This window comes from Scomber japonicus, chromosome 7 (genome assembly GCF_027409825.1).
Source record: "Scomber japonicus isolate fScoJap1 chromosome 7, fScoJap1.pri, whole genome shotgun sequence".
NCBI lineage: Eukaryota > Metazoa > Chordata > Actinopteri > Scombriformes > Scombridae > Scomber > Scomber japonicus.
Window position 1 is genome coordinate 35,070,978 of NC_070584.1, and position 20,213 is coordinate 35,091,190.

The 20,213-nt window shown below is 40.2% G+C and overlaps 2 protein-coding genes across 4 annotated transcripts in view; one reads left to right on the forward strand and one right to left on the reverse strand.

The window, feature by feature from the left end:
- The window catches only part of LOC128362355 (NACHT, LRR and PYD domains-containing protein 3-like), a 33,652-nt gene extending 23,724 nt beyond the window's left edge, over window positions 1-9,928 (forward strand). The window contains exons 4-10 of the mRNA XM_053323096.1: window positions 1,971-2,612; window positions 3,315-3,485; window positions 4,126-4,299; window positions 5,138-5,311; window positions 6,381-6,554; window positions 7,255-7,421; window positions 9,924-9,928. Coding sequence (XP_053179071.1) covers window positions 1,971-2,612; window positions 3,315-3,485; window positions 4,126-4,299; window positions 5,138-5,311; window positions 6,381-6,554; window positions 7,255-7,421; window positions 9,924-9,928 — 1,507 coding nt within the window. The remainder of the gene's footprint in view (window positions 1-1,970; window positions 2,613-3,314; window positions 3,486-4,125; window positions 4,300-5,137; window positions 5,312-6,380; window positions 6,555-7,254; window positions 7,422-9,923) is intronic.
- Window positions 9,929-17,917: 7,989 nt separating this feature from the next.
- Window positions 17,918-20,213, reverse strand: part of thop1 (thimet oligopeptidase 1) — a 20,984-nt gene continuing 18,688 nt past the window's right edge. For all 3 annotated transcript variants that reach the window (XM_053322692.1, XM_053322691.1, XM_053322693.1), the window contains 3 exons: window positions 19,761-19,889; window positions 19,370-19,506; window positions 17,918-18,221 (listed from right to left, as the gene is read on the reverse strand). In XM_053322692.1, the coding sequence (XP_053178667.1) occupies window positions 18,066-18,221; window positions 19,370-19,506; window positions 19,761-19,889 (422 nt within the window). In that variant the 3' untranslated portion in view covers window positions 17,918-18,065. The remainder of the gene's footprint in view (window positions 18,222-19,369; window positions 19,507-19,760; window positions 19,890-20,213) is intronic.

Genomic DNA, 20,213 nt, shown 5'->3' on the forward strand with positions numbered 1-20,213 from the left:
TTAGGGTGACCCGCGTCCGGGCAAGGGACACGAAAAACCAATTATCTTGCTCGTCATTGGCGTTTTCTGAGCTACCTTTTGTCTGGCCCCTCCCCCCGGACCTGTTTGCCATGGGAGACTCTACCAGGGCCATAAAGCCCCCGACAACTGAGCTCCTGGGATTGGGACAGGCAAACCCCTCCATCACGGTAAGGTAGTAGCTCAGGGAGAGGTCTAGATCTAGAGAGTAATCACTGCAAAAGTGCAGAAAAGCAGAATTTTATTCATATTTTTTAATTGTAAAAATTGATCAAAATATATATTTTAAAAAGAATCCTTGTGGCACATGATGGATATTAGTCTGTACAGTTGGTTTGACATCATTCACTCAAATAGTTGAAACATAATAGGTTTGTATTTTGAATTGTCAAATGAATGTTGAATATTAAATTAACTTAATGTCTGTAATTTCCTGCCAGCACTCCTTCCTGGCTTTTGCTGCAACAGTGTTGCTTTTGGCCTGATGATGTTTGAATTCTTCATATTGTTGAAGAATAATTGTCTGCTCCTCCATGGTAAAGTAGTCTGCTCTGCAGGGTTTCTCCATGTTTGTGATTGGTCAGACGCTGCAAACACCTCCCCTTTATGTGAGCATGCAGTGATCCAGATTGGAAAACCCTGGGTTCAATTACAGAGTTGATAACCAGCTTCGTAGTACCGCTTATCAGGATTGCGAATGTCTGGGTATGTCAACCCAGGTAACAGAGAGATATCCAGGGTATGTTAATCCAGCTTTGTAGTACAGGCCTCAGGTCTACACTTTCTTCTCTTACAGCAGTTGTAGGTCTGCAGAAAATTTTAAATAAACATAAGATCTGTCTGATGAAGAGTGGTCAACCAACCAAAAGAACCCTCCCCAACGATATCCACAATGAGGTCTACATCACAGAGGGACAGAGTGACGAGGTTAATACCCAACATGAGGTGTGGCAGCTTGAAACAGCTTCCAAGATGGAGACCCTCCATGACGCTCCAATCAAGTGTCAGGACATCTTTAAAGTCTTACCTGACCAACAGAAACACATCAGAGTGGTTCTGATGAACGGCGTCGCTGGTGCTGGAAAAACCTTCTCAGTGCATAAGTTCACTCTGGACTGGGCACAGCGTTCCGAAAACCAAGATATCAGTCTGCTGATTCCGTTCTCGTTCAGGGCGCTGAACTTGATCAAATATGAGCGGTACAGTCTGCTCATGCTGATCCATGTTTTCTATCCAACATTACAGAAGCTCACAGCAGAGAAGCTCGCTGGCTGTAAAGTTTTGTTCATCTTTGACGGCCTGGATGAAAGCAGACTTTCACTGGATTTCAACAACAGTGAGGTCGTGTCTGATGTCACACAGAAGTCATCAGTCAGCGTGCTGTTGACAAACCTCATCAAGGGGAAGCTGCTTCCATCAGCTCTCATCTGGATAACTTCCCGACCTGCAGCAGCCAATCAGATCCCTCCTTCATGTGTTGACAGGGTAACAGAAGTACGAGGCTTTACTGACGCCCAGAAGGAGGAGTACTTCAGGAAGAGATTCAGTGATGAAGAGCTGTCCAGCACAATCATCTCACACATCAAGACATCCAGGAGCCTCCACATCATGTGTCACATCCCAGTCTTGTGCTGGATCACTGCTACAGTTCTGGAGCCAATGTTGACTTCAGACCAGAGAGGAGAGCTTCCCAAGACCCTGACTGACCTGTACTCACACTTCGTGCTGGTTCAGACAAAGAGGAAGAAGAACAAGTATGATATGGGACATGAGACGAGTCCACAGGAGCTGACGGAGGCTGACAGGGAAGTTCTTCTGAAGCTGGGGAGGCTGGCATATGAGCATCTGGAGAATGGAAGCATTGTGTTCTACCAAGAAGACCTGGAGCAGTGTGGTCTTGATGTCACAGAGGCCTCTGGGTTATCAGGAGTTTGTAAACAGATCTTCAAAAGAGAGAGTGTGATCTTCCAGAAAACAGTCTACAGCTTTGTTCATCTGAGCGTTCAGGAGTTTCTGGCTGCAGTCTACATGTACCACTGTTACACCAGCAGCAACACAGAGGTACTGGAGGACTCCCTGGGAGGATACCACCATAACTCATTTCTGGAGTATTTTCTAATGGAAGTCATGGATAAATCCTTCAAAAGTAAAAATGGCCATCTGGACCTGGTTGTCCGCTTCCTTCATGGCTTCTCTCTGGAGTCCAAGCAGAGTCTCTTAGGAGGCCTGCTGGGTCAGACAGACAACAGTCCAGAAACCATCCAGAGCATCCTCGACAACCTGAAGGAGATGGACAGTGACAAGTATTACTATTATCATAATGGTAGTGACTGTATCCCTCCGGACAGAAGCATCAACCTCTTCCACTGTCTGATGGAAATGAACGACCGCTCAGTACACCAGGAGATCCGAGAGTTCCTGAAGTCAGAGAACAGATTATGGGAGTACCTCTCTGATATCCACTGCTCAGCTCTGGTCGACATGCTGCTGATGTCAGAGGAGGTTCTGGATGAGTTGGACCTGGAGAAGTACAAAGCATCAGAGGAGGGACGACAGAGACTGATCCCAGCTGTGAGGAACTGTAGAAAGGCTGTGTAAGTCCAGATGTGATTAACATTATAAATTAGTGCAGATTAGTAGATTAGTAGTTTAGTTATTCAAAAGCTTTACTTGTTTATAGCCGAAATAGTTATAATAATAGAGATATATTACATGACTAGGTTATACAAACAATATATAATCAGACAGACTTTTTTTTTTACCACTATGATCCAGAATTCAAAATAAAATCCCTATAATTGATTTCGTCAGTCAAGGAGAATTGTTTTCATTATAATTTTTTTTCTTAATGGTCTCTGAGACATTTCATAATGAGCATGTAGTGATTTGCATGGCATTATGGAAGCCTCAATGTAACCCCATTTTCTCTCCTTCATCTGCAAGATTAAAGCAAAACACAGATTAAAAGTCTGCAGGTTTGAGAGAGAGTGATGAGAATGATTGTTTCATTCAAGCACAATGAGACAGCATCAGCTGAACTGGGAGTGTTCTGGTTAAGATGCAGGCCTAATAACTACTATGGCAGTGGAGCTTTGTTGTCTGCCTCTTTTTCCTCTTCCATTGAAGGATTCATAAAAATAAATTAGCAATTAAAAAAACATTAGTGGAAACACTGAAGAACAAATGTTAAGGAAAATACATCATGTCAACCAGTTGTATAATCATATGCATGAATATGAAGTGTTCTTATTGCATGATAACATGAATAACATGGTTTAATACATGTGACATTATAGATTTTCTTGCTGTGGACTCAGAGACACTCACTGTGAAGTTGTGGCCTCAGCTCTAAAGTCCAACCCCCATCTGACACATCTGGACCTGAGTAAAAACTATCTGGTGGATTCATCAGTGAAGTGTCTGTCTGCTGGACTGGAGAGTCCAAACTGTAGACTGGAGACTCTGAGGTCAGTTCACTGACTGTAGCTTTGCTAGTGTTTTCTATATATTCAATTTAAATCCTTTGGTAAAATTGCAAATGTTTGATTCATAAATTTTCATGATTCGCCTGAGCACAAATCTAGATTTTTTTTTCCAGGAATTAAAAATCCACAGTCTTGTTCTAAGTAAAAATGACTTTCAGAGTTTAAACTAATGTGAGGCTTCAGCAGTCTGAGTTCCACATATCAAGTATGTTTGTGTTTCTTCAGTTTTTCTTTGCTGAGCTGCAGTGAAGGGATCCAAACTCAGTCAAAGAATTTTGTACTAAATTTTCTGAGACGTTGAGTCAGACAAAGTGTGAGTCTACCCAACTGTCAAAGCCTCAAATTAGCTTGAACCAAACTTAATCCAGAACTTAGTCCAACCTGTCTGATTTTATATTGATCATCTATCAGTGTTTACATGTTGTGGTGACATTTGGATGATGTCTGTAGAAGGCTGACATTATGACGACCCACAATGTCACAATGAGAAAGTCACTCTGCTTATTTTAGAGAAAAGCTCATGGGTGAGGACATAGTAATGATGAACTACACATTTAAAACCTGAACACATCTGATTGGATTATAAATGGATTTTTATCTACATCATTTATTCTTTATTCAGTTTGAGGTGGTGCGGTTTGACAGATATCCGATGTGCTTCTCTGATCTCCGCTCTGAAAAACAACCCCTCCCATCTGAGAGAGCTGGATCTGTGGGGAAATCAGCTGCAGGAGTTAAGTCTGAAGCCTCTGTGTAATTTTCTGGAGAGTCCAGACTGTAGACTGGAGACTCTGGGGTAAGTTTCCTGACTGTCTGTTACTATTGATGATGTTAATATTTTACAACTGAACCTAATTTATGTTACATACATACGAACAAACATATATCCAAGATGCAGTTATAAAAGATGACTGATTCTTAAAGAAACTGTAGAAAATGTCCAGTGTTAGTTGTTAAAGTAAATTAATGTTGAAAGAGTCACATCTGCAACAAGAAGCATGAGGGCTGTTGCACAAACGCAGAATTAAGAAATCCAAGATAATTGAAAAAGTGATACTTGACCTAGTCTCATCAGTGCATCCTGGCTTAATCCGTTGCACATTTGCCAATCCAGGATGAGGATATTTGACTATGTCAAACTATGCCAGGTCTAAGTAAGTTGGATAAGAGCACATTTACAGCTTTCTTAAATAAACCACTTGATTGATCACAGATTTACTGATGCAGATGTGTGCAGCATACTTCTCACTAAGTGAACACATATGTTAAAAGTAAATACAGCCACTGTATAAAACTTATCATAAAAAGCCTGGCTGACAATAACAGATTGACTGAATGCGCAAGTATTCCAAAAATAAGCAACAATAAAGACATTATATGAAATAATAAAGATGAGAAAATAAACTAATAATACATTAATGAGATGACTTTTACTTAATTGCAATTTTTTGTGTCACAACACATGATGTGACTTACAGAGAACATTTGTGTTTAATGGAGAAATCTGCTAAATGTAAATAAGGATTTACTCTGAACAGGTTGCTACAGTAAATGTAAACACATTTATCGGTGATGATATAGTAATGGTGAACTACACATTGGATTTTTATTCTCATCATAAATTCTTTATTCAGATCAAAGGCCTGCGGATTGTCAGAGATCAGCTGTGCTTCTCTGGCCTCAGCTCTGAAGGCTAACCCCTCCCATCTGAGAGAGCTGGATCTGAGTGACAATGACCTGAAGGATTCAGGAGTAAATCTGCTGAATGGTTTTCTGGAGAGCCCAAACTGTAGACTGGAGACTCTGAGGTCAGTTCACTGACTGTAGTAGTGTTTTCTATATATTCAATTCAAATCCTTCAGTAAAATTGCAAATGTTTGATTAATACAGTTTCATGATTCCCCTGAGCACAAATCTAGAATTTGTTTTTTTTCAGGAATTTAAAATCCACAGTCTTGTTCTGAGTAAAAATGACTTCCAGAGTTTAAACTAATATGAGGCTTCAGCAGTCTGAGTTCCACATATCAAGTATGTTTGTGTTACTTCAGTTTTCCTTGCTGAGCTGCAGTGGAGGGATCCAAACTCAAAGAGGGAATTTTGTACTAAATATTCTGAGACGTTGAGTCAGACAAATCAAGTGTGAGTCTACCAGACTGTCAAAGCCTCAAACTTACTGAAGTCATTTTGTATAGTGTAGCTGTGTTAGGAAGAGACCACTTCACAGTCAGTATGGACAGAAGGAATGATTACAGCCATCAATAACGTAATCACTGACTCTGATTTCATAGACGTCACTACGTCTTTATTGAAGTAGCAGCATGTTGTCATTAATATTAATGAGAGCTTGTTTTCACTGTTTGTATTAGACAGTTTTTAACCTACATCCGGTTCAGCTGTTTGGAGTTACGATTTTCTACAATTTTCTTTCTTAAATAAACCACTTGATCGATCACAGATTTACTGATGCAGATGTGTGCAGCATACTTCTCACTAAGTGAACACATACGTTAAAAGTAAATACAGCCGCTGTATGAATCTTATCAGAAAAAGCCTGGCGGACAATAACGGATTGACTGAATGTGCAAGTATTCCAAAAAATAAGCAACAATAAAGACATTATATGAGATAATAAAGATGAGAAAATAAACTAATAATAAATTAATGAGATGACTTTTACTTAATTGCATTTTTTTGTGTCACAACACATGATGTGACTTACAGAGAACATTTGTGTTTAATGGAGAAATCTGCTAAATGTAAATAAGGATTTACTCTGAACAGGTTGCTACAGTAAATGTAAACACATTGATCGGTGATGATATAGTAATGGTGAACTACACATTGGATTTTTATTCTCATGATTAATTCGTTATTCAGATCAAAGGACTGCGGATTGTCAGAGATCAGCTGTGCTTCTCTGGCCTCAGCTCTGAAGGCTAACCCCTCCCATCTGAGAGAGCTGGATCTGAGTGACAACAACCTGAAGGATTCAGGAGTAAATCTGCTGAATGGTTTTCTGGAGAGCCCAAACTGTAGACTGGAGACTCTGGGGTCAGTTCACTGACTGTAGTAGTGTTTTCTATATATTCAATTCCAATCCTTCAGTACAATTGCAAATGTTTGATTAATACATTTTCATGATTCACCTGAGCACAAATCTAGAATTTGTTTCTTTTCAGGAATTTAAAATCCACAGTCTTGTTGTGAGTAAAAATGACTTGCAGAGTTTAATCTAGTGTGAGGCTTCAGCAGTCTGAGGTCCACATATCAAGTATGTTTGTGTTTCTTCAGTGTTTCCTTGCTGAGCTGCAGTGGAGGGATCCAAACTCAAAGAGGGAATTTTGTACTAAATATTCTGAGACGTTGAGTCAGACAAATCAAGTGTGAGTCTACCAGACTGTCAAAGTCTCCAACTTACTGAAGGCATTTTGTATAGTGTAGCTGTGTTAGGAAGAGACCACTTCACAGTCAGTATGGACAGGAGGAATGATTACTGCCATCAATAACGAAATCACTGATTTCATAGACGTCACTACGTCTTTATTGAAGTAGCAGCATGTTGTCATTAATATTAATGAGAGCTCTTTTTCACTGTTTGTATTAGACAGTTTTTAACCTACATCCAGTTCAGCTGTTTGGGGTTTTCTAAACTTCTACATTTAAACTTTCTTCAATTCTGAACAGATTATGAAACATTTAATAATTTCAAGCATGAACTTTGTCTTCTAAACTTAATTTATTCTTTATTTAGGTTGAGTTGCTGTAGTTTGACAGAGATCAGCTGTGCTTCTCTGGCCTCAGCGGTGAAGTGCAACCCCTCCCACCTGAGAGAGCTGGATCTGAGTAACAACGACCTGAAGGATTCAGACGTGAAGCAGCTGATTGATCTTCAGCAGAGTCCAGACTGCAGACTGGAGACTCTGAGGTCAGTAGAGAGTTGGAATCAGTCTGTGCTGGTTTCAGCAGTTTAGTTTTAAACACAGTCAGTATGAAAGCAAAGATCCAGTATTTCCTGGTGAAGCTCCAACCTTCTCAGTGCTGCTTTCCTCAGTGAAGCTGTGAGAGGAGAATGGTGGCAGGCTTCAGGATTGGACAGAAAGACAGAGAGAGAGAGAGAACAGTCAGCCAATCAGAGGAGCCAGAAGCTTGTTGTGATCATGTGTTTGAGTTGATGTGAAGACGACTGTTGTTGTTGTATTGATGTCTGCAGGAAATAAAGCTGGATTACAGCTGACAGCCTTACAAGATGTATAGAGACAGTGATCCTCATCATCAAATCTGATCTCAAAGTTTTTGTTCTCTCATTTCAACACTAAACTATTGATCAGTTCATCTTTGTCAGAGCTCTAAGATCAGTCTGACTGCAGCCTGTAAATCACTGGCTCTGATTTCACACAAGCATCATTACCTTTAGTAACCATGTGGTCTTTATACAGACCAGAACCTCTGCTGAAGTCCAGGAATCACAGCAGCTGTTTAGCTGAGAGCTCTGACTGATTGTCATGTGATGATTTAACAGCAGGAGACATCTTCAAATCCCACAGAGACTCTGTAGCTTTAAACTTTGATAAGAGTTGACATGTATCAGCAGTAAATCCATCAGTAAACTGATGAGTTAATGTCTCTGTTTCTGCACTAATGATGTGTTCATGACTCTCAGCACTTTATTTCCTCTGTGTACTTGAGTGAAATCTGCAGAGGAAACACACTTGATAGTAAAAGTGTGTGCAGGTGTGTGAGCTTGGAGCTCAGTGTGTTCACTCCAACATCTTAACATGAGAGCTGAAAGGAAGCAAGCTACGCTGCACAGCTGTTCCACTTCTGTTCTGAACAGGACTGAAGTCCCTGCTGCTCTTTATACTGGATGTGCTGCATCACTGACTGACAGCTGATCAAGTGAATCTCACTAAACACTCATTTATCTCCTCTGTTCTTTCTTCTTCTCTCATCAGATGGGAGGAGTTGTGGTAGTGTTCTCTGTCAGAGTGAGAGTGAACATCCAGGAGTGTTGAGAGAGGATCAGCTGGATCCTGATGATCCACCTGGAGTCTGGATCTGGATTTTATCGTCTTCACTTGAGTCTCTTAACTGACTACAAACTGAACAGTTATCTCTGGATTTAGCTGAAACAGTGGTCATTTGGTATATTATGTGTATAGACAGGTAACCAGGCAGGTAACTTACCAAGGTTATGGAACTAAACTATGAAACCAACATTCATTATAAGACTATATTTACAGAGTGTAAAGAAAGCCTGATAAATAAATGCAGCCTATATGTTCATTAAGATAACAGGTAATCTGACTCAGCTGGTGAAATTCTTTTGGTTCAGCCTCATGGTTTCACAGCCTGTAATAGTGCTGCATGTTGCACAGACACATGTTGTAAATCCTCTCATGAAGAACACCCCAAATGAACTTCAGCTCAGTCTATTGTGTCATTATCTTCCTTCTTCAAGCTCATTTTCATCCACTGATCTACCACTTATTTAGTTTTATATGCTGCACATCTTACATTTGAATCTTCTGTTTGGTTTTCTGCTTAATTTTCTTGCTGTAATGTTGGTTTGAGGAGTTTTTAAACACATCTGAAGTGGGATGATGGTGATGCTTAACAAAGACCAAATTCTAGTGAAAGCTTCAAGCAGCATTAAACGGCCCCCCTTCTTGTGTCCAGTAGGTGGTGCTATGACTCCATATTGAAGCATAGATGTATTCAGGAGAGGACTCTTTTGGTGCAGATTGGAACATATCCGTTAAAGTTACAGGAACGTCCTGCTTCATGGTGAAACATCAACGTTTGGCTCCATGATAAAGGTTTTCAATGCAGATGTTGGATTTTGATAACTGCTCAGACCCTGTAAAGTTTTAAATCATTGCTTAAGACTCACCTCTTTGCTTTGGCTTTTAATCTTAGTTGAACTTGACATCCTGAATTTTATTGTGTAACTGTATTTGCTTTTATCTATTGTGTTTTTATAGTTTATCATATGCTCATAATTGTTCTTTTATTTTGTCTTGTACTGCACTGAGGTTGTTTTAAATGTTCTGTATAAATAAACTTTGACATTGAGTTAATTTGGTTGGTTCGTTAAAATATAAAGACCGTTAATGGTGCCAAAAAAAAAACAAAGTTGTCCAGTTTTTTCATCCTGTGTGGAGCTTCAGCTTCATGTATAACATCATTTTTATTGTAGTTATTTTTCTGTCATTCTGAATAAATGATTCATATTTGATTGAATCTGTGTTCTTTGTTTTGGATTTCTGTGAATCTGTTTCTGGACCAGCAGCACACTCTGCTGATAAGACACATCAGTTAGAGAGACCTCAGAAGAGAAATTTTAAACATTTATCCAGATGGAAACACCTCCTGCTTACCGGTGATGTTTCTGTAATATTTTCTCTTTCTGTTCCTCTGCAGGATGATTTGTTCCTTTATCACAGCTGAAGACTTTAAACATGTTTCTGTTAAATCAGTAAAACCTCCGTAGTTAATGTTAGTTTTGTTCCTGAACCCAGCCAGCAGGTCCATGTGGGCCCTGAATGGTTAAATGTGGGCTGCGTGGGTACCACATGGGCTCGAACTGGGCAAACTTTACACGTCCCACATGGTTTCAGTAACATGGGTCCTACATGTGAAGCCTATGTGGGCTGACTGTATGAACCCCATAAGGGATGTAAGTGGGCTAAGTGGGTATGGGCATACACAGGGCAAACTGTATAAGCTCCATTTAAAGTCCATTCTGATCCCACTTAGACCCCATATGGTAAACATGTGGGTCCTACATGATACCACGATATCATACGAACAGAAGATGAGAATACGTTGGAGATAATGCAGGAGGAGGCTGCAGGTTAGACCAGCAGGGTTCAGGTCCCATAAAAAGGTCTTCACAGAAAAAAGCAACCAGTTCAACCCTAACCCTAACCCTAACCCCCACTCACTACGACAAACTATTACACACTGCACTTTTAATGTCCAATGCTGTGTAATATAATATATAATATATATTTAAGAGCCCAAATTGTGAGATTGATTGATTGATTGATTGATTGATTGATTTGATTTAATGACCACACAGCCAGGATGGCTCCGTTTTGCACTGTTGATGTGAGACTGGACTGGATGATCAACTGTGGGTCAAGTTAACTCGCTTTTACACACACAAACCTTTAGTAGCCTAAATAAGACCCATAGTTGCTTAGAAAAATGAGTCAAAACAGCCACGATACCAGATATTAAAAATGTATTTTTTATTTTATTAAAAAGTTGATATCAGCCTCCATCTCTGTGATGACATCTGATTGAGTTACAGCAGCTTGAAACGATGAGTCAACTTCGTCTTTTCTCTGAAAAACAGACAAAGAATGTCACATATTGATCTCTGTGAGGTCTGTAAGATCCAGCCGTGTTGGTTTATTCTAGAGCTGGATATTAATAAATATCTCAGATTGTTTTTGTCCTATGATACAGGATCTTTTTCGTGTCTTTTCATGGAGCCTGTGTTTATGTAGAAGTGGAGTCTTATTTCTGGATTGTATCCTGTGTCTTATTTTCTGACCACTGATTAGAAATGTATAGATCATATTTAATGATCAAATATCATGTCCTTAATTGCACTGTTTATATATTTGATTTCTTTCTATTGTGATGCACACTATTAATATTAACTACAGCTCGTGTGTGTGTGTGTGTGTGTGTGTGTGTGTGTGTGTGTGTGTGTATTAAAGTGTAGTAATGTGGTAATGCTGCCTGTGAAATTCAGAACACATACATTTAGAAAGGTCATTCGTGCTTCAAGGTCTGGCTCAGGTAATGCTCCATTCGACAGTCGTTGGAGTCTTTTATATGACGTCATTACATTACCCACGTCAAAACACACAAAGGCGATAAAATACATTTACACATGCACAACCTCACTGATGCAAAAAACCGAAGCAAATCACAGATCACAAAAACACAGATTATATTAAATGCTAAATGTATTTGTGGATCAAACACAAAATTCACTTCATATAGTTCAAAACTAATTCTTCCCAACGTAAAAAAGAGAAGAGAAAAATAAATACATAAACTCTTCACGAACAAGAGGGAAACTGTTCAGAAACAACAAATAAAAAACAAAAAGAGGCTCAGTCCGAGTCATAAAAAAGGGGCGGGAATACCGAGAGAGAGATGCGGGAGAAGGTGGGATGAGGAAGTGAATGAATGAACTGAGAGAATGAACGTCCTGTTAACTGTTAACCATGGTGATGAATGAAAACATCGGGATACCTGAGAGTGGTGGAGAGAGTGGTGGAGAGAGTGATGGAGAGAGTGATGGCAGGAGTGGCGGAGATGTAAACGGAGAAGGATGAAGGAATGCCGGATCGGAACGGAGGAAACCGTCGGAACCGTTGGCGGTGTGATCGGTGATCGGTGAGGACTGAACGGATCACTGTCACTACTACTGAGCATGTACCTGAGTGGCCTTTGTGAACACTTCCACAGATGTTACACACCTGGTTGTCTCCACCAGTTAGTCAGACTGGTCAGACACGCATGAACTGATGAAGCTGAAACGTGTTTACAGACATTATAAATCGAGTTGCTCTCGATTCAACTGCCCAGAGATAACTTTGACCTGGACCAATGAGAACATTCACATGTTCTTATGGCTGAGTGTTATCTAAACTTCGTTATATTGTTGTCTGACCCTCAATATAATGACAATAAAGCTACTAAACTTTGATTTAATGATATTGAAGCACCTACCTTCAGTTTCTGGATTTGTAGCGTCTGTAACAAACCACCCCGATGAAGACGAGGAAGAGGAGCAGGACGGAGATGATGATGAAGATGATAACAGGTGGCTGTGATTGAGGTGCATCTATCAGACACAGAGGGAACATGAATGACCTCAGAGAGTTTGGAGAGAGGAGGAGGAAAGTGGTTTCATATTGTATTAAATGAGGATTTTACTCTGAATGAGAGACTTGTTTCTACTTTGACTTAAAGACCCCCAGGATGATTTTTTACCCCACAAAGGTTTAAGACACAAGAGTTTCTTTTGTCTGAGTTTAAATCTCTGGTGTGAAAACTATAGAAAATAAATGTAAATGTCATTTACCATCAGAGGGAGGTTCAGGGCAATCTGTAAGAAAACGAGTACATGATTCATTCTTTCAGTCAGGAAAGAAAAATGATATTACAACCACTTCATTATTCTTAAAAAGCTCATTGTGAAGAGAAATGTTATCATCATCATCATCATCATCATCATCATTATTATTATTATTATTATAAGATACCAAATTGCTCTGTTTTAATGACAGTTTTCTTGTAATAGCAACATATGACTTTAGCTCATTATAACACAAACCCTTCATGATTTCATACAATGAAGACATCTAAAGAAAGAAGACAGGAAGGAAAGTGGACCGGATCAGACTCCTCAGCGGGCCGGTTGTGGATCTACAGCTTTCAAAAGAGGTGAAAAGAACCTTAAAACAAAGGTGGAGCTTTTTACCCGCTTTGGAGATTTCTACGTTTCTTTCCCCTGCCTCCATCACCATCTTCACGCCATCCATCAGGTTACGGCACACGGCGTAGACGGCCCGGTCCCGACAGACGAGGCAGCGGGAGTCAGGAGGGGAGGGCAGGGGCAGACAGGGGGGCAGGGCGAAGTGCTGACCCCCTCTACTCCACAAGTCACCATCATCTATGTTATCATCATAGAGGAGCGAGGCGTTCTCTGAGTCTGGGTCAGAAGAAGTGAAGCAGCTGATGTTTGTGGGAAGCATCTGCAGAGAGACATCATCAATAAGGGTTAGTAACAATATCTTTATATGTCAGGTATGATATTAATCAGGTTTGAATGTACATTTTGTTTTTTTGTTGGTGGCATGTCATTTGAAGTGTGTAGCTCAGTGTGGCGAGCTGCTTTGATACGTTTGGTACATGACGCGCACGTGTGGGGGAGGCTCGCGCTCGCGGTAACACTCACTATCTCTCGTATTATAATAAAGTTATTTTAATTATTATGATTTAAAATAAAAGTAAATTGCTTATATCGAACAAATAGAAAAACACACTTCTAACTTGATATTATAAATCCAGTGGTTCATATGACGCTGTATGGCATCCCATAGTATGCGATGCCATACAGCTGTCAGGTCTATATCACTGCGTGGATTCCAGAAAAACGATTGTTTTTTGTGCTTGTGCGCGTGCGCACGTATGCACAACTAGAAAGTGTGCAGGGGGATGCAGCGCACACTTTCTAGTTTTATGCAGTGTGAACTTCTCCTACACTTTAGAAGAGTGAGGTGCGATTGGTGTAATAAGCAGCAACACACATCTATCAGGAGGCTCTCATACGCTGCATTGATGTCTCTCTCTCTCTCACACACACACACACACACACACACACACACACACACACACACACACACACACACACACACACACACACACACACACACACACACACACACACTCACGGGTGTCAAGGAGTCACTATCAATATGCGGGAGACTCACCGAACGGCCAGGAAAGTTTCGCTGCCCGCTTTTATCCTCCCCTACTTCAGCAGTTTATGAAGGGAGGGGCAGCTTGAGTTATATGGTTAACTACTGCTATCAACTTCTAATGAAACCGAGCAGATCAACATATTAACGTCACGTTACTTCAAGTCATTTCTGTCTTACCTGAACCGGTAAGATGAGGTTTTATCAGGCTAAATAATTTGAAACTCGTGACACGTTATATTTGATCATGTGTGTCATATTCTACAGATATACACTCAAACTATAGTGAAAGGTTTCATAATGCAGGTATTTTATTAATGCGACCAACATATTCTCTCAGTGACTGAGGTGAGAGCAGCTTTTTGTTCTACCTTTACTATAATATCATATAAATAAACATTATACTGGTCATTTACCAAAGTGACACTATAGAAGATAAGACAGCAGCAGGTGTGCCGGTGGAGATAAGCAGCAATGAAACACTGATTCATCTAAACTGTTATAGATCACATTAATCTATAATCATTGATTATCAGATATTATGTTTTACTTACCGTCATGAAGAAGCTGGGACGAGTCTTCACTGCAGCGATCTGAAGATGATGTTTGAAGCAGACCCGGCCTAGATTTTAGGTGGCGCCCCCCTTGCATCACAGTAAATTCCACTGCTGGTGTACATACTCACAAGAAACTGAATAGCTTTATCTTGGACATTCTTTTATTTAAAGAAAGCAATTGCCCAATCAAAATACTTAGAAGAAATTAGAAAGAAATACAAAAAAATATGAAATTAATTAAATATAATATAAATAGCTTACATAAAGTATAAGATTTAAATACCCACAAAATAAAAAGTGTAAACAAGTGACATGCTGCTGCATCACTTCTGGGTGGTGCTGCTGAGGTGGAGGCAACAGGAGGAGCGCTTGATGCTGTAGGTGGCCCAACATTTGCAGGAGTGGGACTGAGAAACCTCAACAGTGCATCTGAAGAGAGAAGAGGAGTATGTGACACCAGTCTAATAATAAATATGATTTCAAGAATAAAATGAAATGAAATAATATAAATGAACACCTAAGAGATACATGCATGATGTTAGACTATACTGTACATGTATAATATACAATGTACTTTTTCTGATATGCAAACTATATAAGATTCAATTTTATTGTCATTACAACAAAATACTGATTAGCAGAATGCAAAGAAGTAGTAAACTACAGTATAATATAGAATGTGGTAATGCTAAATTATGCTAGCTATAACATGAATTATGTGCACTTTAACACTGATGTAAAGTTTAACACTATAAACACACTTTAGACAATATGAACTGTAACACAACATACAACTAGGCTTACAACTATAATAAGGTGGAAAAGGAATAGCATTTTGATTGACTATTACAAGCTAAGAAAACCTTAGCTAACCAGATGTTAATAAAAATGCTGAATAGATCTAATATTTACATATTTCCCTGAGGAAACCCAGGGAGCACAAACCCTAATTTCAACGTTTGATTTCCGGTTAAAAACAGGTTGATATGAGGTCTGAACGTCTTTTCAATCGTCTAAAAACAGTTACAACATCAACGTGTCACAAAACACACATTAGTTTGCTTTCGGTTGATAATTAGCTCAGTTGCAGCTCTATTGATTATTTTGACGTTTTTTCCATAAATGAGAGGAGGTGAAATGACGTCTAAACAAAACATAATTTCAAAGCATTTAATGTTGAATAAAATGCGTATAAATATGAAACTATATAGGTTATGTCTTTACACTAAAGCTGGGACTTTTCTATACAGCAATTCCCGGTGAATATGTTTTCTATGTGAAAGTTGAATAAATGTCTCCATATAGCCGGTAAAAAACTTTTACCGGTCATACAGTCATACAGCGTCATATGACGCTGTATGACTGTATGACTGTATACTGTATCTTCACTGCAGCGATCTGTATCTGTATGACTGTATGGGACACAGCGTCATATGACGCGCTGTCACTTTGTGGATGTCACTTTGTGGACAGCGACGCTGTCCACATTGCAAAAGAAAATTCTAAAAGCCAATGTGGACAGTGTCATAGCAGCGTCTGAGCTTCCATGTGAGCTTCTACATAAAGGTAGAGGTTGGCAACAAAACGATCGTTTTTCTGGAATCCACAAAGTGACAGCGCGTCATATGACGCTGTGTCCCACACAGTGACAGCGCGTTATATGACGCTGTGTCCCACACAGTGACAGCGCGTTATATGACGCTGTGTCCCACACAGTGACAGCGCGTTATATGACGCTGTGTCCTATACATTGACAGCGCGTCCCACACAGCGTCACCCACAGATCTCGTCCAAGCAGTCATAATGAGAGAGAGGGAGAGAAACATCAACACACCAGCACATGAAGAACAAAGCGAGAATTAAAATGGAAAGTGAGGGTAAAAAACGAAAAGGCAGAGCTGAAAAACAGAGAAAAGAAAAGCGCAGAGCTAGCAGCAGTGGTTCCTCTCAGCAGTGTGTCAGAGTGAGTCTGCCATGGTGGTGCAGCAGCAGGTGGAGGGAGACTCTCCACCATGTGGAAGTGATGATAGTCTTCAGCAGGTGTGATCCTGCCAGCATGGTGTGGATAAACACTCATTAAATGTTCAGTATGGTTACTAACTGTCTATGAACTTTACTAAACATAATAAATAAACTCTGCATAGTGTGGTGTGTTACAACTAGGCCTAAATCTACTTCTCTAAAGTATTGGAAAACAATCATATTCATATACTATCCTGATTCATTGATCAGTTGCTTTTATTAACCACTATTTACATCAAAGGATGCAAGTTTACAACTAACATGTTGCAATGTGATGTGGTTTGGGCATGTAGAGCTGATCATTTCTACCTATAATGAAACCTGAAGAGTTGGGTTTAGACCTGCTCTATGTGGAAAGAGCCTTCACATGACCTTTGAGTCAAACCTTTTCCTTTCAGAGTTTCCCCTGGTTCCTGAGTGAAACTGTCTCACTGACATTTTGACTTTCTTCGCAATCTTTTTGTATAATTTTCAGTTTTGGCTAACCTTACCTTTTTTTTAAAAAACCTCTGGCAGTTCATCACTTACCTTTGTAGCATTTCAAGCTGTTGATTGGACTTGAGCTGCTTGAATCTCAATAAAAAAATGGAAAAATCGGTTTGGTCTAAAACTTTTAACCAATAGTGTATTTATAATATATTTATAATATATGACTCATTACAGACTTTCATTCTGTAAACTCATCTGACACATTTGAACTTTGGTCAACTGAGGTTGTTTTAAATGTGCTGAATAAATAAAGTTTGACACTGAGAGACAGTCGGGTTAAAAATGTAGGAGTTCGCAGTAGTCCCGCCCCCTTTAACCCTCCTGTTGTCCTCCAGTCAAGGAAGGAAGGAAGGAAGGAAGGAAGGGAGGAAGAAGGAAGGAAGGGAGAAAGGAGGAAGGAAAGGAGGGGAGGAAAGAGGAAAGGAGGGAAAGAAATGAGTGAGGAAGGAAGGAAGGAAAGGAAGGTAGGAGGGAGGAAAGAAGGAAGGGAGGAAGGAAGGGAGGAAAGAAAGGAAGGACAGAAGGAAGGGAAGAAGGAAAGAAGGAAGGGAGGAAGGAAGGACAGAAGGAAGGGAGGAAAGAAAGGAAGGACAGAAGGAAGGGAGGAAAGAAAGGAAGGACAGAAGGAAGGGAGGAAGCACAGAAGGAAAGGAGGAAGGAAAGAAAGAAGGAACAGTCAAAACGGACGACAGGAAGAAGGAAACAAGGTGCAGCTGAAGGAAGAAAAACTGAACTTAAATATTTAGTTATAGATCTGATTGGTTTTAAGTCTAAATGTTTTATTTTGAAAGGGTGCAGCTGAGAAGAGGAAATGAGGTTCAGTACTCAAACACAGCGCGTGGCCTCAAATCTTTTTATTTAACGGGTCTTTTTTTTGTTTTTTACAGGTAACATGTTGCTGGTTGTTTTTCTAGAAAACTGCTCTGGTCTCCGTGAACCGTAATGTGCGTGTCACAGCAGGGGGCGGAGCCGGCCGCTGTGATTGGTCAGCAGGGACACGGCGTTCCCTGCTCCACAGTCAGTCCTTTGCTCAGGAGGAACGCTTCTTGCTTCGGTTCTCGCCCGAGGAACTTCCGGAGCATCTCGGAAGCGTCCTCGGAGCCGCCGGGACGAAGGATGAAGTTCCTGTAGTCCAGACCGACCTGAAGGAACAACACACAGTTAAAATCAGCTGATTCACTGGATGGAAAGAGTCATAGTTTAATAGTTTATACTTTATTCTTTAACGGTCTTCTGACTGGACGTTAAACTGCTGCAGCTCCAGTTTGAACCAGAACAGAGAGATCAGAGCACAATACTCCAGCTCTAAAGTCTTTACACTGGTTCCCAGTCAGCTCTAAAGTCTTTACACTGGCTCCCAGTCAGTTCTAAAGTCTTTACACTGGCTCCCAGTCAGCTCTAAAGTCTTTACACTGGCTCCCAGTCAGTTCTAAAGTCTTTACACTGGCTCCCAGTCAGTTCTAAAGTCTTTACACTGGCTCCCAGTCAGCTCTAAAGTCTTTACACTGGCTCCCAGTCAGTTCTAAAGTCTTTACACTGGCTCCCAGTCAGCTCTAAAGTCTTTACACTGGCTCCCAGTCAGTTCTAAAGTCTTTACACTGGCTCCCAGTCAGTTCTAAAGTTTTTACACTGGCTCCCAGTCAGCTCTAAAGTCTTTACACTGGCTCCCAGTCAGTTCTAAAGTCTTTACACTGGCTCCCAGTCAGTTCTAAAGTCTTTACACTGGCTCCCAGTCAGATATAGAATAGATTTTAAATATATGAAATCATGTAAACGATGCACGCATAAGCATCAAAAACAAACTGGATGTCCTAATTAGCATTCCAAATATTTTAAAACTTTACTTGACTGGCTCCCAGTCAGCTATAGAATAGATTTTAAAGTTCTGCCAACTGTGACCATTTTTGAATCCAGGATATCCTTTGTGTCGTCCTCCCGGATCAAAAACTGACCCCATCTGATTTGCCTGTTCCTTTTTTAAAGCTAATTATTATTTTATGCTGCAATCTCATATTTTATGCTCTATTCTTTCTATTTTTTCTATTTCATTTTTATTTTTATTACTATTAATTACTAAAAATGTATAATTTTACTATTATTTGTATATTTCTTTAGTCTTTTAATCTTTTTCTTTACCTACTTTTAGTCCAGCTTTTATTAAACATCTTCTATTTTACTTTTCTGTTATTTTCTCTTATTTTACTCATTTATTTAATTATTTTTATCTATTTAATAATTTATTTTAAATCTGGCACTTCTGTCCCCCGCCTCCCCCTCCCGCCCATCTGACCTTAGGGTTCATGATGCCCTCCTCTTTGAAGCGAGCGTAGAACATATCCATGGAGAACACTTCGCTCCACAGGTAACCGTAGTACTGAGCATCGTAACCGCCGGCAAGATGGCCGAAGGTCGCTGGCATGTTGGTTCCTGCGGGGGGGGGGGGGGGGGGGGGGGAATAGGGGTTAGAGGGGGGGCAGAGAGGTCAAAGGTCAGAGATCAGAGAAGAAAAGGATGTTTTAAAGAAGAGTCTCAATTATTATATTAGTGTGTGTGTGTGTGTGTGTGTGTGTGTGTGTGTGTATGTGTGTGTGTGTGTGTGTGTGTGTGTGTGTATATGTGTGTGTGTGTATATATGTATGTATATGTGTGTGTGTGTGTGTGTATATATATGTGTGTGTTACCTGGAGAAGCAGGGATTCCCAGTATCTCCTGACAGAGGCGTCCGTACTCCTCAGCAGCATCGAGTCCTCCTCTGGTGTGAAGAGCCTGATCCACCTTAGCCAGAACGATCTGCCTCAGATTAAACAGACCTGCAGAGACACAGAGGACCCATCAGTCAGTCACTCCATCCATCAATCCATCAATCAACCAACCAACCAACCAATCAACCAACCAACCAACCAACCAGTCCATCACTCCATCAATCAACCAACCAACCAGTCCATCACTCCATCAATCAACTAATCAACCAATCAACCAACCAACTAATCAACCAATCAACCAACCAACTAATCAACCAACCAATCAATCAGTCCATCACTCCATCAACCAACCAACCAACCAATCAGTCCATCACTCCATCACTCAACCAACCAACCAATCAACCAACCAATCAACCAGTCCATCACTCCATC